This window comes from Trachemys scripta, chromosome 1 (genome assembly GCF_013100865.1).
Source record: "Trachemys scripta elegans isolate TJP31775 chromosome 1, CAS_Tse_1.0, whole genome shotgun sequence".
Classification (NCBI taxonomy): Eukaryota; Metazoa; Chordata; order Testudines; family Emydidae; genus Trachemys; species Trachemys scripta.
The window spans coordinates 81,788,413-81,816,071 of record NC_048298.1 but is presented as its reverse complement, the minus strand read 5'-3'; the positions used below and the strand labels follow the sequence as shown (position 1 = coordinate 81,816,071).

Here is a 27,659-nt window from a genome sequence, read left to right as displayed (position 1 = left end):
TTAAAGGGCCCAGAGTCCAAGCCCCGCTGCCTGTGCTACCACAGAGGAGCCATGGGCCCTTTAAATTGCCGCCCGAGCCCTGGAGCTCCCGGCTGCCTCTGCAGTACCGCTACCATGGGGCTCTGGCAGTGATTTATAGGGCCCGGAGCTCCAAGCCGCTGCTACCACAGCCAGAGCCCTGGGCCCTTTAAATCTCGATTTAAAGGGCCCGGGGATTTAAAGGCCCTGCCTCTTCCGGTTGAGGCCCCACCCCTTGCTCAGAACTCTGGTGTACCAGTAAGTCCTTTAAGTTACTTTCACCTCTGTTAATATGCCTCACATGAGTAGGGGCTACAGGATTGGGTCCTTAGACAAAAGAAGTGCAATGGGATCTGGAACAGAAATGGAGTGAAAGTTGAATTGATATACCTTTGCATTGCTATCTTCAAGAAATATGATATCACTCTTTTTGGGAGTAAGAGAGGCAAGAAAGAACTCAGGCTAGTATGCCAAAGGTATCCTATTACAAGTTTAATATTAAAGAAAAAATACAAGTCAAGTCACAAAAACATTTATAAAGAAAAAATTCTAGCAACATCAAAGTAGCACAAAATTAACAATGATTTTTTTTTTGCCTCTTTTTTAGGACTTGATCCAGACCCCACTGCAGTCAATGGAAGTCCTTCCGTTGGCTTCAGTGTGCTTTGCCCCTTAACGAGGGAATAATCTAGAAACAGCCCTTTTACCAAAGATATAAAAATATCAGCAAATGTTAACAGACCTTAAAAACACAGAAGATTGTACTTTGATGGATACCATGTTAATGAAGAATGAGATACACTGCAGTTACAGTTAATACACCTCTAATATAACGCAACCCGATATAACACGAATTCGGATATAACGCGGTAAAGCGGTGCTCCGGGGGGGGAGGGGGAGGCGGGGCTGCGCACTCCGGTGGATCACAGCAAGTTTGATATAACGCCGTTTCACCTATAACGTGGTAAGATTTTTTGGCTCCCGAGGACAGCGTTATATCGAGGTACAGGTGTACACTGTAAAATATTCCAGGGAATTTTGAGATGCAACTGGTCAATTCAAAAGGTAAGTTCAAACCCAACATTAGTTTTAAGCCAAACATACTTGTCCATTGTACAGTATCTCTTTGGAACAAATGGAATCACAGAAGAGTGCTCCTTCCTTAACATTAATCTCATTAATAATAAAAATGCTCCTAAGAAAGAGGTGCAAGAGGATTGGAGAAGTCTGAGATACAGCATCAAGACATAATCTACAAAATAGAAAAAAGGGAAAATAATGGTAAAAGTACATAATTACGATATAGACATTCCACATATAAACTGCATAATTTGTGAAAATACAAATTCTAATTATAACATCATAAATCAAAAGGATTAATACAGCTGCTGCTGCTGCAAATGAGATTAATTTCACTTAACGCTGCCCAGTGATGTCAGCATTGGACTAGGAGGGAAAAGTCTCCTGCTTTGGTCTGTGCTGGGTAGCTAGTACCCCAGGATGGCTTTTCTCATTGTTCCTCCTTTTAACATAGTGATGCTATTGTATTGTCATCTTTTGACAACTTGGAAGTTATTTCAAGGATGTAACAGGCTATTTACTTTTTAATAGGTTTCTTCTTCTACGACTGATTATTATTATTATTATTTTGTGTTGTGGTAGCACCTAAAGCAGGGGTGGGCAAACTTTTTGGTCCGAGAGCCACATCTGGGTATGGAAATTGTATGGCAGGCCATGAATGCTCACAAAATTGGGGCTGAGGTGTAGGAGGGGGTGAGGGCTCTAGTTGGGGTTGCGGGCTCTGGGGTGGAACCAGAAAAGAGGAGTTCAGGGTGCAGGAGGCGGCTCTGGGCTGGGGAAGGGGGTCGGAGTGCAGGGGGAGAGGGCTCTGGCTGGAGGTGCAGTCTCTGAGGTGGGGCTGGGGATGAGGGATTTGGGATGTAGGACGGTGCTCCAGGCTGGAGTGCAGGAGTGGGGCAGCCAGACCCCACTCACCAGCGGAAGCTCGAGGGTCGGATTAAATGTGGCCCGTGGGCCATAGTCTGCCCACTCTTGGCCTAAAGGCTCTATTCAGGGATTGGGGCCCCACTGTGCTAGCCATTGTACATACATGCACAATTAAACCACTGTTCCTACACGAAAGAGTTAATTGAATATTTTCCTTTTTCTTAAAAAACAGGAGTACTTGTGGCACCTTAGAGACTAACAAATTTATTTGAGCATAAGCTTTCATGGGCTACAGCCCACTTCATCGGATGCATAGAATGGAACACACAGAAAGAAGATATTTATACATACAGAGAACATGAAAAGGTGGAAGTAGCCATGACAACTGTAAGAGGTCAATCAACTGAGATGAGCTATCATCAGCAGGAGAAAAAAAAACTTTTGAAGTGATAATCGAGATGACCCATAGAAGGTGTGAGGAGAACTTAACATGGGGAAATAGATTCAATTAGTGTAATGACCCAACCATTCCCAGTCTCTGTTTAAACCTAAGTTAATTGTATCTAATTTGCATATTAATTCAAGTTCAGCAGTCTCTCTTTGGAGTCTGTTTTTGAAGTTTTTTTGTTGCAAAATTGCCACCTTCAAGTCTGTCACTGAGTGGTTAAAGAGGTTGACGTGTTCTCCCACAGGTTTTTTAATGTTATGATTCCTGATGTCAGATTTGTTTCCATTTATTCTTTTGCGTAGAGATTGTCCGGTTTGGCCAATGTATATGGCAGAGGGGCATTGCTGGCACATGATGGCATATATCACGTTGGTAGATGTGCAGGTGAAGGTGGCAATTGGCATTGCTACTTCAATAATATTTTGTATACCTTTCTAATTTCCCTAATTTATAGCATTGTTTCCTTTATAGAAATCAACTACAATACTACAATGACTCCCGTCTTGCTATGGAAGTGGGAATGTATTAAGATTACAATATGAAGAAGGAAGAGCAATATATGTTTTTAGAAAAAGATTTTTATTTTTCTTAATATCCTCTATGCTCTGAATTCTTGTCATTAGACTTTTAATGTTCTGGGTTGTTTCTGGCAAAACAAACATGAATATTTTATTTATACTTTATTTCAATAGTGATGCCAAAGTCTTCCAATTAACACAATAATACCAAAAAGAAGCTCAGTTAAAAGAAGATGAGGATGTATACTAGATGTTTTGGATAAATGTTCATTAATCTATCAACAGTCGACATACATTTGATTGTATATTGATTTATTTTTGGATATTACTTTATACATCAAAATGCAATGTATCTTTTCCTCTTATCTTTTCATTACAGGTTTGCTTGCTTTTGTGACTGTACCTACGGTGTTTTAATGGACTGTTGAGTTAAAACTCTTGTAATTATGAAAACCTTAAAATACTTATTTCCGTGTTTTCCTTTATCACAATTATATAGTTTGAATTTTATTTATTTATAGGTAGCATAATTTTTAAAGGATTACTCCTAAAATATCTTAGTACATTAAAAATGTATTGCCAGATTATTGAATTAATCAAAAACAATTTGCAAATATCCACTCATTTTGTGTGCCCCATTTGACACCAGAGACTTGGCTTTCAGCATTTCTTGAGCCCCTGTTGCTCCCATTGATTTCAATTGGAATTCTAGGTGCTCATACCTAAGGCTACGATTTTGTCATGGAGGTCACAGAAGTCACAGAATCCGTGATTTCCAAAGACCGCCATGACTTCAGCCCCAGCGGCTGGGCGCTGCAGGGTCCCGCTGCCTCCCGCAGCGGCAGAGAGCTGTGAGGCAGCAGGCCCCCAAGCTCCAAGCCTCCGTAGGCAGCAGGAATACCCTGCAGCTCCCCACTGCAGCAGTGGCAGGGGGATCCTCGCAGCTCCCTGCCATGATGGTGGGGCAGAGAGACCGCCACAGCTCCCCGCTGCTGCAGCAGAGGAGGGGGACCTCCATAGCCTCTGGCCACTCCAAGGAGCAGAGGGACCCCTGCAGCTTCCCACTGTGGCGGTGGCAGGGGGATCCCTGCAGCTCTGAGCCCCCACAGGTGCTGGAGGCCCCAGAGCTCCCAGCCACTCCCGCAGCTGCCCAGCCCCTTCCCATTTTATCATGGATATTTTTAGTAAAAGTCAGGGGGCTTCCATGAATTTTTCTTTATTGCCCGTGACCTGTCCGTGACTTTTACTAAAAACATCCATGACAAAATCTTAACCTTACTCATACCTCTGGATGTCTAGATCCAGGTGCCTCATGCTTGGCATCAGAAAATGAGACAAACAAAATTAATGAACATTTCCTAAAAATTTAACCTGTCCTGACTGAGAAAACACCGTTACAAAGGAAAAACATGCAAATGTTAGAGATACTATTTATAATGAAAACTCTGTGCTAATTTCATGACAATATATATTTTTGTATGACAAAGTTAACAATCATGATTTATTTTTAGAGCACCTTTCATGCTAGGAGTATCAGCACAATTTCACAGCTTGTTACTCTACAAAATAAAATGGTACACATTTACAGCTGACTGCTATTTAAAAATCATTTTTGCCAATTACCTGTTCTGAGATATAGTCAAATTATTGCTTGTAGAAATAACTGCTGGATCAGCAGATGGTGTTGAAGGAGCCAAGACAAAATAGTCCCACATTGGTGAAAATGCTTTTTTGGCTAATGTATAGTTATCTGTCTGATAGGCAATCTACAAGAAAAATTACATGATTTTTATACTAAAAGTTGTTAGCAAGTATTATCATTATGAATGTGTTAATTCAAATAAAGCTGTTGACTTTCCTTGTTGTTTACATAGCCATACCAAGTCAATTCTGATTACAGTAATAAGCAAGGTTTTAACTCTTGTAATGCTATCCCCTTCCTACATTTCATGGAAGTTTATAACATTTGTGAGAATACTATCAGAACCATACCTAAGTAAAATAAATATAACATCCATTTGACCCTGCTAGAATTTGTAGGACTTGAGTTTCAGCACTAGCATCAGAAAGGCCTTGGTCATTCCCCTGAACAGAGTCCTGTGTGGAAACGATGCAGGTGTTACTACAGTTTGCGTAGCTGTACTACCTCCTTTTGGGTTTCCTCTACAATTGCTACTACTGCATCAGCCACATTGGCAAGGATGAGTGGATGCAAATGAAGCCACGCAAACGGGCAGCCATTCATGTGCACAGCTCTTGCCTCCGCAGATCTAGGGTAACCTTTCTCATAGCTTTCCAAAATCAACAGGGCTGGAAGGTTTCACCCTTTGTCCAATGTGCAGCTCCCTCAAATTCCTCCTTGTTGATAAGACAATTTATAAGAAGTATAATGAAGTTGCCTCACAGAGTTTTCCTGAAACCCTGAAACCTGTTGCTGGTTTCTCCTTTGGAAGGGTTGGATTTGGCTCCTGGGAAAGTTTAATTAAATCTTTAATCCCCAATCCTCAGAGAGCCCCATGAGGATGATTTCCTGCTGTTGGCCTGAACCCCAAAAAGCAAAAGGAAAGAGGAGGATGCTAAGAAAAAAAACCCAAGAGACTAAAAAGGGATTAAACGGGAAGTGACCAACATAGAAAAAAGAAAGAAAAGGACAAGAGACCTAGTCCAAAAACATCTTCCCCCTTAAGATGGTCCCACATCATTTTTGAAGTCAGAATTAGTAAGAATGCTAAAGTCTGTCATTTGTTGTTTTAAAGTTGTGATTTGTCCTAATTATATTTGTTGGCAAGTCCTGAAATTTTGTCTTGGAACCTGACTAAAATAAGGTTTGGAACCACCATTCACAGGGACAGAAACAAATCTTGAACCAAATTAAAAACATGAATCTATTCATTAAAAATCCAATCTACCTGAGTCAGATATGCTCGAGCAGTAGTAGCAGAAAGTGGTGGATAAGCAAGGATTGGTTTAGTTGTTTCCCCAATGGCATCACCAATAAGCTTTCCATCCGAGGAATATGCTGCAACTGCAAATATGTACTTTTCATTGGGATCTAAGCCTTTTATTTCGAAAAGGCTTTTTCCATCAGCTGGTATCTGTTAACAAAAATATTTCTAATTATGTGCACTGCATATAACAAAAAAGTAAACAAAATACAGTAAACCTTTATTGTAAGACCTTTTGTTTCTTTATTAATCACTTCTTTCATATAATCAAAGTTACAACCCATCAAATTCACTGATCCAAAGAATGTACTTAGCCTATAAAATATGTGAAGTTTCCATGGCAAGTGTCGGAATGTTATGATCAGATGATGATAGTATACTTGGAGAGATTGGTAAGGCAGATAGTCTACAAGCTTCCTTTCTTGAAAGCAGAAAGAAAAAAGTCTTAGGCCCTTTTGGAGAGTGGCTGAGTACAAAGAGAAGAGCTAAGTATATAGCCTAAAAGGGTTCAAGTTCTCTCTCCCAAAGAGTATAGAGGCCTTCGTGTTTGAATGTGACAGCTACTGAGGAGTGACACCTTCAAATCTCCAAGAGTGGAGTGAAAATAAATCTAAGGTAATGTCCTTTTAAAAAGGAAATATAGCTCCATCTCTATTTTTACTTAATACAAATATTAAAAGAACCACCCTTATTTGTTTCTCAAATCTGTTTTAAATTTCTCTTTTTCTATTTCTATATTCTTGTAAGCAGCTAGTGGTAGAAACTGTAAACAAATTTTATACTTTCATCTGTTTTATTCTTTACTTTGTAGAGACTTCCTTTAAGAAAACAACTATAGTAAAAAGGGACTCTAATGTAATCACCTTGGAAGCATTCTACTCATTATTCCAAAAGAGTTGAAGGTAGAGTGTCTTAAGACCTGCAGAACTTAAAACACTTGAAATAAAGATCAAAAGTATACCCAAGATTTGGCCAACTAGCTGACTAGATACAGATGAGGAAGGGAGACGGTGATAGATACACACTCCAGTGAAAGCTCTATAGTGAGTCATTCAGTGAGGGAGAATAACTTGCACAGGTTTTATCTTGGTCTTACCTCTTCTCCTGCATTTGGAAGATGATGATTATTTAACCTTACTTTTAAATTGCTTCCTGCTGCTACGCAGCCCAAAATACTGTACCATGAAACCTTTTGAGAAAAAGACAACTTAAATATTTGATATCTACTATCATCTCTAATTTATTAAAATTTACTGTGAGAAGCAATATTGTCTAATGAAGAATTTATGACATTTTCTGAATAAGAATAAGGGCTTTAAAGTGAATGTAGTTATGAAAGTTGTTAGATTAATGGAACTAGAAAATGATTCCACAGATTAGTCAGAAAGCAGGTACAAAAACACACAGTGACTAAGGCTACGTCTACTCTACAAGCAAGTGGTGTGATTCCCCTGCTCACACACACACACACTCACACTAGCTCAATGAGAGCTAGCGCAAGTACTAGTAGTGTAGCTGCAACAACATGGGCAGTGACAGCAGAGGCCTGGCTTAGCCGACCCACGTACAAACCCACCTGAAACCCCGGGGTATGTACTTGGTATGGTTAAGCTGTGTCTCTGCTGCTACTTCAATGCTACTGTGGCTGTACTGTTATTTATACTTGTGCTAACTTGATAAGAGCTAACAGGAGTATGTGTACTCAAGCAGGGGAATCAGACCCCCTAGCTCAAAGTATAGACATTGCCAAATACGTACACTGCTGCTCTACTGTCTCTCCAATGAGGCTCAAACATGACCCAAGGGGACCACCTCTACAGGTGAGAGAGTTGTTAGGTTTTCATGCCCACTCATTCGGTCCTTTTACTCTCAAATTAAACTGCCAATAAAGGTGCCATTTGTGATAGTGGTTTTAATGATGTGGACACCTGGGCCCCGACCCAGCAAAGTACTTAGACAAGTGAGCATGTGAGGACTGGACCTCATCCAAAGGCCACTGAAGTCTATATAAAAACTCACATTGACTTTAAAAGATGTTGAAATGGGCCCATTAACTTCAATTCAGCTATTTACATGCTTAAAATTAAGCTTGTGGTTAAGTGCTCTGCTGGATAAAGACATTGTTCACTAAGAAATGGATCACCTCAGTTTACATACAGTAGGCCTATGAATAGACCACAGATAAGACCAAATTCAAATCCATAATCTAAACATGAAAGACTCCATCCCAGAGTCCCTTAAATCATATAATTATGTTGGCGTGACTCAGACTTATTTTGTTTCTCTACATTTCGAGACACTACGTTATTTTGTAAAAACAAATAATAGAACTTAAGGAAGAACATGACTCCATATATCAGTACTAAATAATCAAACTCACAATAATTTAGGGCAAGATTCTGATACCCTTACTCCTGTTGAATAGTTCATGCATAGTCAACTGAAATCAATGATTCCACTTGTAAAGTAAGATACTCATGTCAAGTAGCATCAGAATCTGTCTCTTAACATTACAGCTTTATTCAACTGGTGACAGTTTCCTTTAAAGTTTCACACAAGAATGTACCCTTTTTGTTTTAGGTTATGTTGCACCTTTCTTTACAAAATCCAACAAAAATGAGTGGCCACATCTTCATTGTAAATATGCATAATGTTGAACATACCAAACTAAAATTCTCAACAGATATAATTTTACCTGTTCTTATAATTTGCATTTTTGGCTTAACAATTAACTAATTATCATTAAACAATCGGTTCATTTTCAAGCAAACAAATATATAGTGAAATATGGCAGGTTTTTTTTCATGATATGAAACAATTTTTTAATTAATAAGGGAATAGATTTGGAGTTGTTTTGACTTTCACTGCAAGAAATTTATGCACCTTTATTTAACTAGAATTTAGGAGAGTATGTAATTTTAATTAGGAAGGATTTTTTTTAAATCTCTCTCTGATGTCAATTTAACACATACATGTACTTTCAGGGGGGGAATGGCTCCTGGAAAAAGTCTGTTCTTGAACAAAGGATAAAAAAAATAAACATATTGCACCATCTAGTGGTGAAAACCCTATAACATCGGTTAAAAATTTACTATGCCATATATTAAACAAAGTGGAATAAATACCCATATCTATTACAAAATTTTAAATATTGGACACTTTAACTAGCTTTAAAATGTTTAAAAATTATTATTTAGGGCATAAATGGAAAGATATTGTCCCACAGTGAATTCAAGGTTGCAATTCAGTCAATTGGTCATAATAAATATACAAAGTCTGAAAACACTATTTCCAGAATTTTGTTTATAACTCTGAACAGAAATTGAGTCCTCACCATTTCTATACACAACATAAACATGTTTGAAAAGATTTACTATTAAAATTCATCTCTTGAGAAAACTGCAGATAGTGGCTATTTTGTACACCAAATTGAAGTATGCAAAGTGTCTGTTTAGCAGAAAGATTAGTCTTTGACAGGTAGCATAAACAGATGATATATAGCAGTAACAGAGGAGAACAGACCACAGGAAAAGAAATGTTGCAGGTAAATGTGAAGGTCACAACAGTGAGTCACCAGTGACTCACAGAGATGAGAATTTAGAATTTATTCAGTTAAAACAACATAATCTACCTAAGAACGATAAAGAGCACTGTGATAAATATGGTATTGCTGAAGCAACTTTCTTCACTGCCACTTATAGTTTCACATCTTTCTTATGGAGTCGTTATGAAGAGCATTACCTGAACATCTGAGGAGAATGGGGCTGGTTTAAATGTCATGGAGCAATGTGATCTGGAAAGCAACAGAGGAGGAGGGGGGATTCTGTTTTTCTTGCTAGTCATAGCTTGTTTCAGACTGGAGCACAATGCATTTTGTTCAGCTTCAACCTTCTGAATTAAAGCTAATGCTTCCTATGTTGAAAAATATGAATAGAAGAGAAAATCAAGGTGAAAAACCAAACAGAAAAGGAAAATCAAAACACATTTTATATTTGCAAAATATCTCCAAAATGAATATTATAGTATGATAAAGTGTTCCACAATGCTGAGGCCCCCACATAGTGCACCACTGGCCAGGAAGTGGAAAGGGAGGGTGGTTGAGAGCTGACTGCCCCGCTTTCCCTCTTTCTCCATTAATTTAAACCTCTTCTTGGGTTTTGGGGGCCTTTTATCCACTTTCACTGCTTCACCCTCCCTCCCTATAGATGTAATACCGGAGCTGTGTTTTAAGGATGTTGCAGGTCTAATCTAGCACCTGTTTGAGGATTAGGAAGGATTTTTTCACATTGGGCCAAAGTGGCAGATGTGCTGTGGGATTTTTCACCTTCCTTGCAGCAACATGGAGGCACAGTTAGGATAAAAGGAGTAGGTCTTGGAAATTCAATAGTAGGATTTTTTTTGAAAAAATGTTTACTTACCTTCTCGTAACTGTTGTTCTTCGAGATGTGTTGCTCATATCCATTCCAGTTAGGCGTGCATGCACCGTGTGCACAGTCGTCGGAAATTTTTTCTCCTAGCAGCACCCGTCGGGTTGGCTGTGAAGCCCCCTGGAGTCGTGCCTTCATGGCGCTCAAATATGATCCTGCCAACCCTGCGCCTCCTCAGTTCCTTCTTGCCAGGTACTCTGACAGAGGGGAAGGTGGGTGGGTTTGGAATGGATATGAGCAACACAGCTCAAAGAACAACAGCTACGAGAAGGTGAGTAACCATATTTTTTTCTTCGAGTGCTTGCTCATATCGATTCCAGATAGGTGACTACCAAGTCCTACCTTGGAGGTGGGGTCGGAGTTATGGAATGACAGACTGGAGCACTGCTCTGATGAAGGCTGCATCATCTCTAGCATGTTGGGTTATAGTGTAATGAGCAGCAAATGTGTGCATCGAGGACCATATTGTTGCCCTGCAGATTTCTTGAATCGGCACCTGGGCCAGGAACGCTGCCGATGAGGCCTGCACCCTCATGGAATGGGCCGTGAGAGCCAGGGTTGGAACGTTGGCTAATTCGTAGTAGGTGCGGATGCAGAAGGTAATCCACGATGAGATCCTCTGCGACAAGACCGGGAAACCTTTCATACGGTCTGCTATCACCATGAATAGCTGGCTCGACTTTCGGAACGGCTTCATGTAAAAAGCAAGCACCCATCGAACATCCAGAGAGTGGAGTCGTTGCTCTTGGCTGGTCGCACGAGGTTTAGGGTAAAAAACAGGCAGGAAAATGTCCTGGTTGGAATGAAATTGGGACACAACCTTTGGAAGAAAAGCCAGGTGAGCCCTGAGCTGCACCTTGTCCTTGAAGAAGACCATGTATGGAGGATCAGAGGTGAGGGCCTTGAGCTCCGAGACCCTTCTTGCCGAAGTAATGTCAACCAGAAAAGCAATCTTCCATGATAGATACAGGAGCGAGCAAGTTGCCAACCGTTCAAACAGTGGTCCCATGAGTTTGGAAAGAAACAGGTTGAGGTCCCATGCAGAGATTGGCTACTGAATCTGTGAGTACAGGCGCTCCAGGCCCTTGAGGAAGCAGCTTACCATGGGGTTGGCGAAGACGGAGTGCCCGGCCACTCCCAGGTGGAATGCAGAGATAGCTGCCAGGTGAACCTTGATGGAAGAAGACCTTGCCGCATGAGTTGCAACAGGTACTCCAGGATGACAAGAATGGGGGCCTGCAACGGTGGAGTACAGCGCTGGAAGCACCAGATCGCAAACTGCTTCCACTTTGCCAGATAAGTGGCCCTAGTGGAGGGCTTCCTGCTACCAAGCAGAACTTCCCTGACCAATTCCGAGCACATGAGCTAAATGGAATTTAGCCATGAAGCTTCCAGGCCATGAGGTGGAGAGACTGGAGGTCTGGGTGATGAAGGTGACCGTGGTCCTGGGTAATCAGGTCTGGGAGCAGTGGTAGCATGATCGGGGTGTCTACCAAGAGGTCCAGAAGTGTGGTGTACCAGTGTTGGTGTGGCCACGCCGGAGCCACCAAGATGACCACCGCCTTCTCCCTGCAGACTTTGAGCAGGACCTTGTGTACGAGACGAAATGATGGGAACACGTACATGAGATGATATCACCATGGGAGGAGGAAGGAATCCGCGAGGGAGCCCTGGCTGTGGCTCCGGAAGGAGCAGAACCTCGGGCACTTCCTGTTACTCCAAGTGGCGAGGAGCTCAATATGGGGAGTTCTCCACCTCTGAAGATGGTGAGGATGACATCCGGCCGGATGGACCACTCGTGGTTGTGGAACAATCTGCTGAGGTAGTCCGCCATCTCGTTCTGTGATCCTGGGAAATACGTCGCCTCCAAATGGATAGAGTGGGCTATGCAGAACTCCCACAGCTGGAGGGCTTCCCAACAGAGGGGAGAGGAATGGGCGCCAGCCTGCTTGTTTATGTAAAACATTGCAGTTGTGTTGTCCATCATGACTCCCACACATTGACCCCTCCAGTGGGCCTGGAAGGTCTGGCACACTAATCAAATCACTCTCCACTCCTTGATGTTGATGTGGAGCGAGAGCTCATCTTGAGACCAGAGGCCCTGTGTCTGAAGGTCCCTCAGGTGCACGCCACCCCAGCACCCACACGTCTGTTACCAGGGACAGGGAGGTCTGAGGTCTGTGGAAGGTGACTCCCTTGCACACATCTTGTTGGTTGAGCCACCAGCCCAAGGACTAGAGGACGTGACCCAGAAGAATGACAACAGAATCTAGACTGTTGTGTCCCGGGCAGTATGCTGACATGAGCCCAATCTGGAGAGGTCTGAGATGCATCCTGGCATGCTGAACCACGTATGTACAAGATGCCATGTGACCGAGTAATCTCAGGCTGACCCTTGCTGTGGTGGTAGGGTACTGTCTGAGACCTTGTATGGCGTCCAAGATCATTAGAAAATGGGTCTCTGGCAGGAATGCTCTGGCACAACCTGAATCCAGTACTGCCCTGATAAACCCTATCCTTTGTATTGGTATCAGGATTGACTTGCTCTCGTTGAGAAGAAGGCCCAACCTGTTGAACATGGATCTCATGATATGTATCTGCACTTCTACCTGGTCCCTGGAGCGCCCCCACAGCAGTCAGTTGTCAAGGTACTAATACACCTGCACCTGCCTCCGGGGAAGGAAGGCGGCAATCACCAACATGCACTTGGCGAACACCCAAGGGGCTGTGGACAGGCCAAAGGGGAGAACCGTAAACTGGAAGTGGTTGTGACTGACCACAAACCTGAGGTATCGTCTGTGAGCAAGACGTACGGATATTTGAAAGTACGCGTCCTTGAGATCGAGGGCAGTGTACCAGTCTCCCAGATCCAGAGAGAGGATGACGAGTTCAGGGAGACCATGCAGAACTTCCGCTTCACCATGAATCTGCTGAGGCCCCGCAGATCTAGAATGAGTCTGAGACCTCCCTTTGGCTTTGGGAATTAGGAAATAACAGGAGTAGAATCCCTTGCCCCTTAGCTCCTGAGGAACCTCCTCCACTGCCCCTGCGGCAAGGAGCGTTTGCATCTCCTGGATAAGGAGGTGCTTGTCAGAAGGGTCCCTGAAGAGGGACAGGGAACGGGAGTGGGAGGGAGGAGAGGAGCAGAACTGGAGAGAATAGCCCACTTCTACCGTGTGAAGAAACCAGCAGTCTGATGTTATTTGTACCCAGCATGGTAGAAGTGGGATAGACGGTTCAGAAAACAGGGTTGAGGATCCGGTCCATAGTCTGGCACGCCGTCTGCGGGTGCACCTTCAAAAGGCCTGCTTGGAGCCTGAAGAGTTGCGTGCCAGGCCCTGAATTGACGAGGGCTGGGATGGCTTCCGTCTGCCATTCCTACCGCACTTCCTAGAAATGTCCTGTCTAGGACGCAGTTGGTAGGGATTGAGAGGGCTGTGATTTAAAATGTTTCCGCTTAGTAGCTGGGGTATGCACCCCCAGTGACTTCAGTGTAGCCCTTGAGTCTTTTAGGCTATGCAGACTGGAGTCAGTTTGCTCCACAAATAATCCTGCCCCATAAAAGGGCAGGTCCTGGAGGGTCTGCTGAACTTCAGGCGACAGACCCGAGGCCTGCAGCCATGAGCTCCTCCTCATGGCCAAGCCAGAGGACAAAGTGTGTGCCGCTGAGTCCGCAGCATCCAGTGAGGCCTGTAAAAAGGTCTGTGCCACTGCCTTGCCCTCCTCAACAATAGCCCTAAACTCCTCCCTGCACTCCGAGGGTAACAGCTCCATAAATTTCAGCATGAAGTTCCAGGAGTTGAAGCTGTATCTGCTCAGGATTGCCTGCTGTTTAGCAGTCCTGAGCTGTAAGCCCCCCGTGGAATAGACCTTCCTGCCAAAAAGGTCAAGTCTTTTACAGTCCTTGGACTTTGGAGTGGGTCCTTGCCACCCATGCCTCTCACTTTCATTCACCGCTGACACTACCAAGGAGCAAGGCTGTGGGTGGGTGTACAAATACTCGTACCCCTTAGAGGGGACAAAGTATCTCCTTTCTACACCTTTGGCTGTGGGGGGAATGGAGGCTGGGGTCTGCCAAAAAGCCTTCGAGTTGACCTGGATGGTCTTGATAAGTGGCAGGGCCACTCTGGATGGACTTTCTGGGGCCAGTACAGTCAACCATTGGGTCCTCTTATTCCACCACCTCCTCGGCCAGTAGGCCCACATTGTGCGCCACCCTGCGCAGCAGGTACTGGTGGGCACGACTGTCTATGGGCGGTAGCCCTAAAGTAAAAGTCCCTGCCATTGCCTTGTCTGGAGAGGACGACGAGGAAGCAAACGGGGGAACAGGATCATCCTGGACCTCCTGATCCATTGGGACCTTCTGCCCAGCTTCTTGTTCCAAGTCAATTATCCCCGGATCCGCTGTAGGAGCAGGGGGCAGCTCCAGGGGAGGCACAGAGGCCAGAGTCCCCCCTCAGCATCCCTGGGGGCATGGCAGCTGGCTGAGGCTGCTGGCAACTCAGTCTCAGATACCACCGACCAGGAGCCCTTGGACAAGATACCCTAGGTCTGATGATATGCCCACGGGTTCCAAAAGGGCCACTATGCCAGGTGCTGCCATTGCGCCAGCCATGGCATTGTGCCCACATTGGGGCATCTATGTGCTGATGGGTGCCGGTGCGAGGATACCATCCAAGTCCGAAGAGGAGGACTGGGATCTCAACGGCCATGGTGGTGCCAAGCGAAGCTGGGCTGGTGAGCGGTGCCATGAGGATGTGAAGCGGTGCTGAGATCCGGAGTGGCTCCACGAAGACAACCAGCGCCAAGACCTCGACCAGTGCTGTGATGACTTATGTGAGAACAGGACCTCCACTGAGTCAGGGACCTGGGCCGAGATGAGGATCGGTGCCTGTGACAGTGTACCCCAAAAGGCTTTATGGGGAGGGGGTGCTTATAAATGTATGTATGACATAACTGGAATATGTTTTGTGCTGCCTGTGCCATGTAACATATCTCCGTAAAGGTTATGGTCTACTATATCTATTCATCCTATTTGTACATATATATCATTTTCTACTCGAGGTTAAGAATATGGGCTGTATGCTTGCCTGATTTCTAAGTAAGCTTTGTGAGGCATTTGGTCAGCTTCTTTAGGAAGGAATTCGCCAGGTTAAGTACCTGATCAGGAGACACTTGAGGAACAATGCATCTTGGAATGGTCCAATCCACATGAGAAGTCTTCCTGGAGACATGCAAGATGCCATGTGGACAATGGCGTGGGCCTGCAAAGACTGAGTCATGCAGGGGCATGTGACTTGCCCAGGTGACTCCAAAACTCCATCTTGGAGCTGGACTTTGCATAGGAGGGAGGAGGGGGGTCTCCACCCACAAGAGAGAGTCTATTTAAACCCAGTGGAGACCCCTCCATTTTGTCTTCAGCTGGCTAAAGAAGGAGCCTCTCCACCACCCCCCCCCAGGATACTTGGAGGAGACTGAAACAAAGGACAGTAACTACAAGGGGGTGTGAGTGATTGCTGGACCCAGGCTAAAAGGAGATTAGCCTGTAAAAGGGAGCACTCTGGAACTGGTGAGGAAATTATCTGTATTCGGTTTGATTAGGCATAGATTTGCGCATTTTATTTTATTTTGCTTGGTGACTTACTTTGTTCTGTCTGTTACTACTTTGAACCACTTAAATCCTACTGTCTGTATTTAATAAAATCACTTTCTATTTAGTAATTCACTCAGAGTATGTATTAATACCTGGGGGAGCAAACAACTGTGCATATCTCTCTATCAGTGTTATAGAGGGCGAACAATTTATGAGTTTGCCCTGCATAAGCTTTATGCAGGGTAAAACGGATTTATCTGGGTTTAGACCCCATTGGGAGTTGGGCATCTGAGTGCTAAAGACAAGCACACTACTGTGAGCTGTTTTCAGGTAAACTTGCAGCTTTGGGACAAGTGATTCAGACCCTGGATCTGTGTTAGAGCCAGACGGGAGTGTCTGGCTCAGCAAGACAGGGTGCTGGAGTCCTGAGCTGGCAGGGAAAACAGAAGCAGGGGTAGTCTTTGCACATCTGTTGGCAGCTCCCAAGGGGGTTTCTGTGATCCAACCCGTCACACTCGACCAGTGCTGTGATGACTTATGTGAGAACAGGACCTCCACTGCGTCGGGGACCTGGGCCGAGATGAGGATCGGTGCCGGTATGGTAAGTGGTGCCGCAAGCCAATCTGGTGCCACGAGTCCGACTGGTGCCAGGAGTTTGAGCATCTTCGTGAGATGGATCAGTGCCAGGACTCAAAACGGTGCTTCCTTGTTGGTGCTGGAGAGCGACGCCTTGGAGATGCAGGCGGACGCAATATTGCTGGCTTGCCTCGGGATGGTGCCATCTTTGGTGGAGGGCCGGGGACTGTGGTGCCATCATGGCAATAAGGTTCCTTGTGGGGTCAGAGGTGTCTGGGATGGATGGTAGCCCCACCTCTTCCACCACATGGCTTGGGGAGTCCAATGGCACTGAACTCAACCGTCCCCTTTCTGGGACCGAAGTTGACAGTGCCAGCTCCAAAGCTCTCTGCGCCAGGTGCTCCTCCCTGGGATGCACCCCATTGGCCAACTCCAAAGGAGTGGGACTCAAAGGCAGAGATCCACTCCTACCCTGCTTCCTGTGCTGCTTCTGTGGCGCTGGGAAATGGGACCGGTGCTGGACAGTTCCCACCGACTTCGGCACTGGGGAGCAGCAGTGCCGCGCGTCTCTGTGCCAGAGTCCTTCTGCGGTGCCGCTTCTGCCATGGATGCCGGAGCACGTCACACCAATGAACTTGGTGCCAGATCTTGCCGTGCCAAGGTGGATTGCGGTCTCAGAGCTGCCTCCATAACTACAACTAACACTAAAGCTACAGCAAACTGAAAGGCTAGGAGATCGAGAGGAGAACTTGCAAAGCAAGCCACCGCAGTTCCAACGACCGTCACTGGCGCCAGGTCGGCAGGGTCATATATTGAGCACCATGGAGGCGCCACTCCTGGGGACTTCACAGCTGACCCGATGGGTGCTGCTAGGGGAAAAACTTTCCGAAGACTGTGCATGCAGCACCTGTACACCTAACTGAAATCGATATAAGCAAGCACTTGAAGAACGTTTGGTTTGTTGCAACATGCAGCCAGTGTCCAGTTCAGAAGAAGACTAAAGCTAGCTCCCAGAATAAAAGAAATATTGATTTTGCTGGTGAAACTTGTTCCTTTGGGAGGAGGAATAACCTGAATTCTTCACAGACTGAGGTCTCCCTTTGGTACCCTCTACCCCCATAGAAATTTAAATTTATTTAATTTAGAAGGGCAGGCAAGAGGTTTCAGAAGTGAGATGAGTCCAAGGGTAGGCTAAGGAGGGTCTAACCCAAGATTTTGGTTAAATCAAGGGAATCCTATAACCCAGAAGTTCTCAAACTGTGGGTCGGGACCCCAAAGTGGGTCGCAACCCTGTTTTAATGGTGTTGCCAGAGCTGGCTTAGACTTGCTGGGATGCAGGACCAAAGCAAAAGCTCCACCGCCCAGGGCCCAAGCCCCACCGCCCAGGGCCCAAGCTGAAGCCTGAGGACTTTAGCCCTGGGTGGCGGGGCTCAGGTTATAGGCCTCTTGCCCTGGGCAGAAGCCTTAGGCTTTAGCCCCCCATGCAGCGGAGCTCAGGTGGGTTCAGGCTTCAGTCTCCCATCCTGGGCTGGTGTAGTAGTTTTTGTTGTCAGAAGGGGGTCGCAGTGCAATGAAGTTTGAGAACCCCTGCGATAACCCAACACTGGACCCAGTTAAATGCCAGTACATGACAGATGGGTGAGCATATAGTGCCCCTCTCCAGTGTAAAGTTAATACATAAGAACATAACATAAGAACATAAGAAAGGCCGTACCGGGTCAGACCAAAGGTCCATCTAGCTCAGTATCCTGTCTACCGACAGTGTCCAATGCCAGGTGCCCCAGAGGGAGTGAACCTAACAGGCAATGATCAAGTGATCTCTCTCCTGCCATCCATCTCCATCCTCTGACAGACAGAGGCTAGGGACACCATTCCTTACCCGTCCTGGCTAATAGCCATTAATGGACTTAACCACCATGAATTTATCCAGTTCTCTTTTAAACTCTGTTATAGTCCTAGCCTTCACAACCTTCTCAGGTAAGGAGTTCCACAAGTTGACTGTGCGCTGCATGAAGAAGAACTTCCTTGTATTTGTTTTAAACCTGCTGCCTATTAATTTCATTTGATGACCCCCAGTTCTTGTATTTTCGGAATAAGTAAATAACTTTTCCTTATCCACTTTCTCCACATCACTCATGATTTTATATACCTCTATCATATCCCCCCTTAGTTTCCTCTTTTCCATACAGTTGCACCCTGCCACTTAAATCTATCCTCTGTCTGATTTCAGTCACCTACATGTCCTGACCAATAAAGTTATGTTGCATCAGTGTTTTTGAGAAGCAATATTGCTCATCCCAGGAAAGGGTGAGTTTTGGACACAAGACTAGGTTCTCTGAGAACAGTCTAGGAACTCAGCATATTCATGCTTCCATAATGACAACTATTATTAATGGTCTGAAGAGAAAAATTTCACTTGTTTATTCCCTCTTTAAAATTGATAGCACTCAAATGACAAAGTGGTTTAAAATGTACTTAATTCTCAACTGCTACAAATTTAAGATATTTCTCAGTATTGAAATGTTCCTCAGAATTCAATAAAAACTGTTTTCAAAAGAGAAATAAACCCAAATGAAAATTGAAGAAAATGCTCTAATACAATGAAATTTGAAGATCAAGTAAAAGGCCATTAGCACAGGCATTATCACTTGAGTGACCCATGTCACACACAGAGTAACATACTATTAGTGTCTCCTATATTTAGTTTTCCTAACTCTTTTCATTATAAAAGATTCTGTTGAAATCTTTTTGTGAGAAGTTTTAACACCACTTTTGTTTGCAGCAGACCTTTGAAATTCAGTAGTCAGAAAGCCCTGGGGGGGGGGTTCTTTGTCCCATAGAATTTTACTCAGGTTTGATTATAAATTTTTTGAAAGTTGCCATTCACCTTCTTATTTGTGCCATCAGTAAAATTTTGGCAGCTTGACAAGATAACAACTAAACTTGAACATTCTAATCTAAAGTTTGGTCCCGGCTGCCATAGCAGACACTGCACTAGGAATCCTGGAGCACAGAGCCTATCCAGGTGTGAGGATAGAGACAGCTAGTCTGGGCTGGGCTCCCCTTGGGTGCACCACATGGGAAAGGAGCATCCCCCCAACCTCCCAAGTAGGTGATGACAGAAAGAGTGAGGAAGGACTTCCCCTTACAAATTTTCCATGCAGACCGAGCATGTATCTGCAGTGGCCTATCAGACTATCTGGGAGGACCATTCCCACCCGACCTCTCAGTGCAGGAGGCAGGGCCGGATTAACTTTTTGTGGCCCGGCGCCAAACATATTTGTGGGCCCCCTGGGGAATGAAGGGGCCAGGGGCAAGAGCACAGCGGGCAGGGTGGATTTGATTGAAATGATGAAGAATTCCTAGTCAGGAAGTCTCGATTTAATCATGGTTTTCTACATAAAAGTGCATTGTTGTTGGTTGTTATAACCTTAATACATATTCTTCACAACTCAGAGATAGATGTAGGTTTCATTTTTAGAAGGTACACACTATACATTTTTAAATAGTGATTTATTTTGAAAACTTTTCAGATGAGTTTTACAGCTGTATCAGAAAATGAATGACTGTTTGGTTATTTCATTTACCAAAGGTAATTGAGCAGACGTTTAGGAATGCATTGGGAGGTGAACTATCTCCAATTCCACAGGTTAATCATTAATATTTGGAGGATTTTCTTGCCATGCTGTATTAGGAGGAGAACATCACCAGACAGACATTTAAATTGTTTTATTTAACTAAAACAACAAAGTTAAGTATTCTGGATTTTTTTCTTCAACAGCAAACATAATATTTTAACAAAAAAGCCTATGTCTCTCAGTTCTCACATTTATCTCCAGACTTCTTCTCTTTGTCCAGATCTACTCTGCCCCCAACAATCTTCTATTCATTGAACTTTTTGAAACTTCGCACTTTTAGAGAGAGGTAAGGGATTGACTCTGTGTACACAAATTTGCAGAGGGACAATAGAGTTGACGTCTGTTATTTCTCACCTCTATATATTAATGTATTTATTTTAAAACATCTTTGCTGTTAACAAGCATGTTAGCTCTGGAGACACAAATCCACAGTTTGAGAACTGCAAGACTAAGCATCTCTGATGGTATCTTCTAGACTGAGCACTGAGTCCCATTGGGTAGATAGAAAGATTAACCTAAATAATCTATAGAGAAGCCTGTGGAACCCCATAAGATTGGGTCCCTAATCCATGAACTATTAGAACTCATTTACTCATACCCACTTTCTGATGAAGTGGGTATTCACCCACGAAAGCTTATGCTCCAATACGTCTGTTAGTCTATAAGGTGCCACAGGACTCTTTGTCGCTTTTTAGAGATCCAGACTAACATGGCTACCCCTCTGATACTTGACTACATGAATATATTGTCTCATACTAGAATTTAGAAATAGAATTTATAATCCCTATTCCATGATGAGATATAATGTATCTTAGGTTTTTTCCCTCAAAAAGCATTTTATCAAAAAAATCCGATTTAAATAAAAAAATGCGATTTTTTTTTAAAAAATCATTGATTTGTATCCACCCTGACAGGGCGCATGGTGGGGGAGGGAGGGAAGATTGGTCCCCAGCTGGAGTGAGGTAGGGGCCAGGGCAAGAGTACAGCGGGGCATGGTGGGTGGGGGGAGATTGGTTCCCAGCTGGAGCGAGGCAGGGGCCAGGGGCAAGATGAGCACAGTGGGGCATGGGGGGAGCATTAGTCCCTGCTGACTGGAGCAAGGCAGGGGCTGGGGGCAAAAGCACAGCGGGGAGGGAGCTAGGGTTGGTCCCTGGAGGAAGGGAGGGGCTGGGGATAAACTGCAAGCGCAGCAGGGCTGGAAAGGGGGTAAACAGGATTCCCCCCACCCCTGCCCACTTAGAGCATGTACCTAACTTCTCCCTGGTTCTAGTCCATTCTCTTCGTCTCTCTCTGCACTGAGCAGCCCTGGGAATGTTCTTAATGTTTTCTCTGAATACTGTGTGGATGCCTCAGTTTCCCCTATGCATTTCTTAAGTATCTAGGTGGTGGGATAAGGGTGTGTGATTGTTGCAGAGCCCTGGGCAGGTGTGATGCTGTCTGCACAGATAATGGCTGACAGGGGTGCAGGGTCTGGCCAGGAGTTAGGGTGAAGGAGGAGGCTCAGGGTTGGGGCAGGAGGTTGGGGTATGGAGCGCTTACCTGGGGCAGCTCCTGTTTGGTGCAAGAGGTGCAGGTAGGAATGTGGGTGTGTGTGCAGGAACTCCTGTTTGGTGCTCAGGGTGGGGGGTTGTGATGTGGGGGGGGGGTGCAGGAGTCAGGGCTGGGGTCATGTGTGTGTGTGTGTGAGGGGGGTGCAGGAGTCAGGGCAGAGGGCTGGAGGTGTGGGCTGGGGTCATGGGGGTGCTCCCAGCCCCCTGCCCTGAGCGGGTCACAGCAGGGGCCTGAGGGGTTATGCCCCGATTCCACCCCCTTCCCGAAGGCCCCGCCCCCGCCTCTTCTCCGCCTCCTCCCCGAGCAGCAAGCACACTGTGGCCCCGCTCCTCCCCTTCCCTCGCACCGGCAAACAGCTGTTTGGTGGCAGGGGAAGCGCTGGGAGGGGGAGGGGCAGGAACGCGGCATGCTCCGTGGAAGAGGCGGGGCGGGGGGAGCTGGCTGCTGGCGGAGACTGCCCTGCAGCAGGAGCTGGCAGGACTAAGCTTCTGCCCCCTATCCCTGCAGGAGAGAGCGGGGGGGCAGAGAAGAGTGGGCTGGGCTGGGCCGGAGGCTGCATGGGCCCAGCACCATGGCGCCAGTGGCACCGTGGTAAACCCCATACTGGCAGGAGGGAGATAAGAGAGAGAGAGAGAGAGAGGGCTCAGTCTCCCTTCCACCTTCCCCCCCCCCCATCTCAGCACATGGCCCATATAACAGGGTGGCTTGTCCCATGAGCCAGAGAGCCTGAGGCTAAAACAACCCTAAATACAGGATGAGCCCAACCTGAGAGCGATCTAGTGTTTCCCCTATAAAGAGCAGCTGAAAGCTACAGTGAAGTGGCAAAGTTCAAGAAGTTGAAAGGAGTGAGAAAGGCTCCTGCAGGGAAGACCCTGATATCAGAAAAGTGGAGTAGTAAGAACCAAGAGGCTGAACTCCAGCCAAATAAAGCCTGGGAGTGACTGTGATAGGACCCAGCTCTGGGAAGGAGGGTTGGGAATCTCTACTTAAGAGGAGAGAGACCTTGAATAGGATTGGGGCCTGGATGGCCAATATGTACCCAGAGGACTAAATACATTGGACCCCTAGAAAGGTAGTAATTTAATTATCTTTGGACTGAGTGCAGGGAAACAGTGACCTCTGGCCACGAGTGGGTGCTCAGGAAATAGACAGCCCAGCCCAGTTACACCCCACCAGCCAGCCCACTTCCCCACCCACCCACATGCACCAGCTTTCTCCGTCTGCTAGCTAGGAGGTTGCACAGGCAACCTTAATTCTTACATTCCTAACTCTTGAGTACCTAACTTGCAAATCTAAGTAATATTCTTTTTACCTACCTTTCTGGTGTGTGATAGATACACAGGAAGAGAGAAGAATATATAATAGTGTAGTATCAAATAAAGTCTTTACCAGCGTTTGCTTGGGACGGCCACATTACTCAAAAATGGTGGAACTATAGGTCCTCATGGCCAAGTTGCTGGTAAATCTTCATATCACCGCATCCCATTTTGTGTTCTGCCATATACCACATATTTTACAGAAAAAATAGTTTAAAATATTTCTAGAGTGTTTTAAAAATCTTATTAGGACCACTTTTTGTATTCTTTTATCTGTAAAGCCAGGTGTTTTTGTTACCATGGTCCAACAGTCTGGGACTGAAAGGATGAGAAAAATAACTAACATTTTAGAAACTTCTAAAAATGACAGAAAATATATTTTCTAATATAGTCACAAGTTTTAGAGCCCAATACTCCAGGGCTAGAAACAAGTACTGTATTTCACTGACAGAGAGGATTCTAATGGATAGGAATTGGGGCAAAGGCCATTGCAGTCAATGGAAAGATTTCAAATGACTTCAATGGGCTCTGGATCAGGCATGCAATGCACTCACCCCTATGAGTTGAAAAATACCAAGCCTTACACCTGTCATTGATCCAGGACTGAACATACCTCATCTTGAATCTCCACCCAATGTAGTTTTAGAAGAAAATCCTACATTTGGGACAAGAAAGATTTGGGGAGATCTGCAGAGCTGGCTCAGAGCCGCAGGATTTGTGCCTGGAGGGCTTGGCCTCCAGACAATCCATGATATTTAGGGATGAAACAAATGCCCATTTCAAAAACACTTCTTTCCCTTTCCTTCTACTCCTCCCTCCATCCCACCTCATGGAATGCTTCAGGGTAAATTCTGCAACAGGGTTTTAATGTTGACTTCAAGTTCACCAGATCCCTTCCTTTTGGGTGTTTTTGCAGAAAGAAATAATCCAGTCCTCAGTTACATGGAATGTGAAAAACTGATATTTTAAAGGGTACTTCAGAAATTTCACAATAAAAATCATTTATATTACCTCAAGGAGGTGCTTTTGGGAAGAACTGGCTGATCCTTTAGGGAACATCAATACAGCCTTTTGCATCAGGAAGATAGCTTTGGATAACTTATTCTTTTTAATTTTATTTATTATATCTGATTCTGTAAAACAGATATATTGTTAAACAAGTGATATAATAAGAATTCTCAAATATTTACACATTTTATAGCAATAATACACTAAGCTTTTTAATCAATACATTAATATGCATTACCTGTGAAGAGATGAAGGCAATTTACATCTTTCCCAGGAGACTTGGTAGACTTGAGATTTTTGCCATCCATTTGAACACCTATATGGAAAGAAAACGCTTCATCATCTTGCTCATTATGATGTCCCTGTTGAAGAGTACTATAAGAGGATTTATAGGTAGTTCTGTGTCTGAATTCCTCCTCTGACAATAGCTGCTCCTCTAAATATTCCATCCCCCTATCCCTGCCATCCTTAGGAGCACTTCTAGCTCATGGGGAAAGAAGGATCTTATGTTATCTAGTGTGACAAAGTCAGTCCTGAAAGATATAAGACTGTGGTCAGGGCTGTCCTTAGGATTTATGAGGCCCTATGCAGTATTATTAAACTGGTGCCCTATGCTCAACTGAAGGCGATCCCCAACCAGCACTGCTGACCCCAGTGTGTTGTGGGGGCACAGCCACGACCCCGACCTGCGAACCCCCAGAACCTCCCCATTGTTGACATACACCAAGCTTCATGTGTGACAGTAGCTCAAGGCAGGCTTCGCGCTGTCACATGGGGGCTGCATCTTGCCAGAGCCCACGGCCCTTCTGCATCCCCTAGTCACTCCTGGCTCACCACAAGCATTTTGACAGGAAGTACCAAGAAGTAATAACAACAACACAAGTGTGTGTGTGTGTGTGTGTGTGTGTGTGTGTGTGTGTGTGTGTGTGTGTATATATATATATATATATATATATATATATATATATATATATATGAATGAGAGAGAGAGCCAGTGCATGTGAGAGAGACAGAGAGAGAGCCTGTGTGTGTATATATGACTGTGTGTTGGGGCTCTGTGTTACAGTGTGTGTTGGGGACAATCTGTATTGGGGAACTGTGACCCATGAGAGCCAGTCTGTGTGAGTGTGAGTGTGTGGAAAGTGAGAGAGACTTAACTAGAGATACCTGAGGCCAATTAAGGGCTGCTAGTGACCTTTAAAAACTCTTCCGGTGAAAGAGAGGAGCCAGCATATTACGGTAACAGCCCAGAGAGGGGAAAGGGGAAAATATTTCTGTTTGTGTTGGGAGTTTGGGTTTTTTCCCGTTTTGTTTAAGAGAACTTCTTGGGCCTAGCCTGCAGCCAACCATGTAAATAAGGAAAAATAAAATCACAGTGAAGAGAAAACCACTCCAGAGTCAGACTGATTTACTCCAGGCCCCTACACTGTCCAAGGGAGAAACACTGAGGCTGACAAGGTGAAGGAGGTACCCTACCACACTAGGATTTCATGGGAAATCCCGAAGTGCAAGATTTATAGTGTCTTTTAAATATTCAAAAATGGACCAAGCAAAATGGTTCTTTGGGGCCTTCTATACCAGAGTGGGAGAACAGGTTGCTTGCTAACATCGAGTAGATAAGGATAAATTGGTAGCATAGAAATTGAGACTACAAATAGTATAAAATAAATTATTCAAATCCACTTTGAGAGAGAGAGAGAGAGAAAGAGAGAGAGATAAAGTGTATACTACAGATGATCCATCTACAGAGCTTCTTCCTTCTTTTCTTTTAATGAAATTACAGCAATTTGCAATACAATTGAAATCATGTAACTCATTGTCTAGGAGCCAAATCCTGGAGTCCTTGTTAAGGTTTAATTCCCACTGATGTAACTGAGTACAGATTAAAGACTGCAGGATATTGTTTGATAAACAGACGTTAATCTCAACATCTTATTTCTGATTGTGAGTGAAATATAAACTGCCCCAAATTTGCTGCATTTTACAAGCATGAATAAACTTTTATGACTTAAATAACATTACAAAAATATACTAACGCACAGATTAATCCAACTGTGAAAGTTACTTAGCTTTATTAAACCTTACCTTGTTTCATGTTAAGAAGTTTCACAGCGACTCTGTGTTGAGCCTGAATAAGCTCCAAGTGTAAATCCATCACAAAATTGTTTCCTGGGGCTGGCTTATCATTACCATATGCTGAAGAAGCATTCAGATTTTGGCCATTTGAATTCTTCTGATTAAAAGGAAGCATTAATTAAGCAAATACTGATTTAAAATAAGCTGTTTTAATATATTTATTTTGAAATTACTAATAAGAAAATTACTAATTCAGTATGTTGAGGAAGTTTCAGCAATTTGCCATAACTATGTAAATCACAAATATTCAGAAATTCATTCTCTCTACAATAGTCAAAAGCATAATCAATAGTAAAGTATAATACACAGACACAGGTAAGAAATATAACAAGGATTTCTGAATCTTACAATCAGAAGTCACAAAAATACACTCAAATGAACTATCTACATCAAAAACAATATAGTTCTATCTGTTGTCAACTACCCTACAATAGGTTATGGAAATAATAGATGCTGTTCACATCAGGGAAATGATCGTTTTCAACATGCCTTTTATGTAGGATGTGCGGAGATGATGTGTTTTACAATGTTTATGAGCCAAATCTACTGGAGGAAAAATATAATCAGAAAAATGTGAATGATAATTTGGAATCATTTAAGAACTTACTAGAAGCCCAGAAAGCCACAGTTGAGGAAGAATGCAATGCTGGTTAAAAAAACTGAGCTGGTTTAGAGTAGAAGTGAAGGCAGCTATAAATAAATAAATACAGAAATAAATATAAACAAATGGAGGAAGTGGGAAGTGGATAGTAATGAATACAAATCAGAAGCTAAGAACTGTAGAAAATTGTTAAGGGAAGCAAAGAGACATAAAGAGAAATCTGTGGCCAGCAGAGTTAAGGACAACAGGATTTTTTAAAAATGTATTAGGAATTAAAAGAATCCTAACAATGGCAGTGATCCATTAATAGATGGAAATGGTACAATTATCAATAATAATGCAGAAAAGGCAGAGTGTTCAATAAATATTTCTGTTCTGAATTTGGGGAAAACAAATTATATAGTTTCTACATAAGGTGATGATAACACTCTTTTCATTCCACTAGTATCTCTGGCGGATGTTAAGCAGAAGCTTCTAAAGTCAAATTTTTAAAATCAGCAGGTCCAAATAACTTGTATCCACGAGTTTTAAAAGAGCTGGCTGAGGAGCTCGCTGGACCATTAACGTTGATTTTAAATAAGTCTTGGAGCACTGGGGAGGTTCCAGAAGAATGGAACAAAGCTAATGTTGTGCCAATTTAAAAAAAAAGGTAAATGGGATGCCCTGGGTAATTATAGGTCTGTCAGCCTGACATAGATCCCAGGCAAGATAATGGAATGGCTGAGACAAGACTTTATTAATTAATTAATCATTAATCAAGAAGAATTCCATGGGTTTATGGAAAACAGATCCTGTCAAACTAGATATCTTTTTTTATGAGATTACAAGTTTGGTTGAGAAAAGTAATAGTATTGATATAATAGACTTCTGTAAGGTGTTTGATTTGGTACTGCACAACATTTTGATTAAAAAACTAAAACGATATAAAATTAACATG

General features: G+C 43.9%; 1 protein-coding gene across 1 annotated transcript in view; it reads right to left on the bottom strand.

The window, feature by feature from the left end:
* The window catches only part of CFAP54 (cilia and flagella associated protein 54), a 196,912-nt gene that overhangs the window by 112,542 nt on the left and 56,711 nt on the right, over positions 1 to 27,659 (bottom strand). The window contains exons 18-25 of the mRNA XM_034774729.1: positions 26,071 to 26,218; positions 24,224 to 24,301; positions 23,989 to 24,110; positions 9,618 to 9,788; positions 6,973 to 7,065; positions 5,841 to 6,026; positions 4,555 to 4,697; positions 1,123 to 1,270 (exon numbers count right to left, since the gene is read on the bottom strand). Of these exons, the coding sequence (XP_034630620.1) occupies positions 1,123 to 1,270; positions 4,555 to 4,697; positions 5,841 to 6,026; positions 6,973 to 7,065; positions 9,618 to 9,788; positions 23,989 to 24,110; positions 24,224 to 24,301; positions 26,071 to 26,218 (1,089 nt within the window). The remainder of the gene's footprint in view (positions 1 to 1,122; positions 1,271 to 4,554; positions 4,698 to 5,840; positions 6,027 to 6,972; positions 7,066 to 9,617; positions 9,789 to 23,988; positions 24,111 to 24,223; positions 24,302 to 26,070; positions 26,219 to 27,659) is intronic.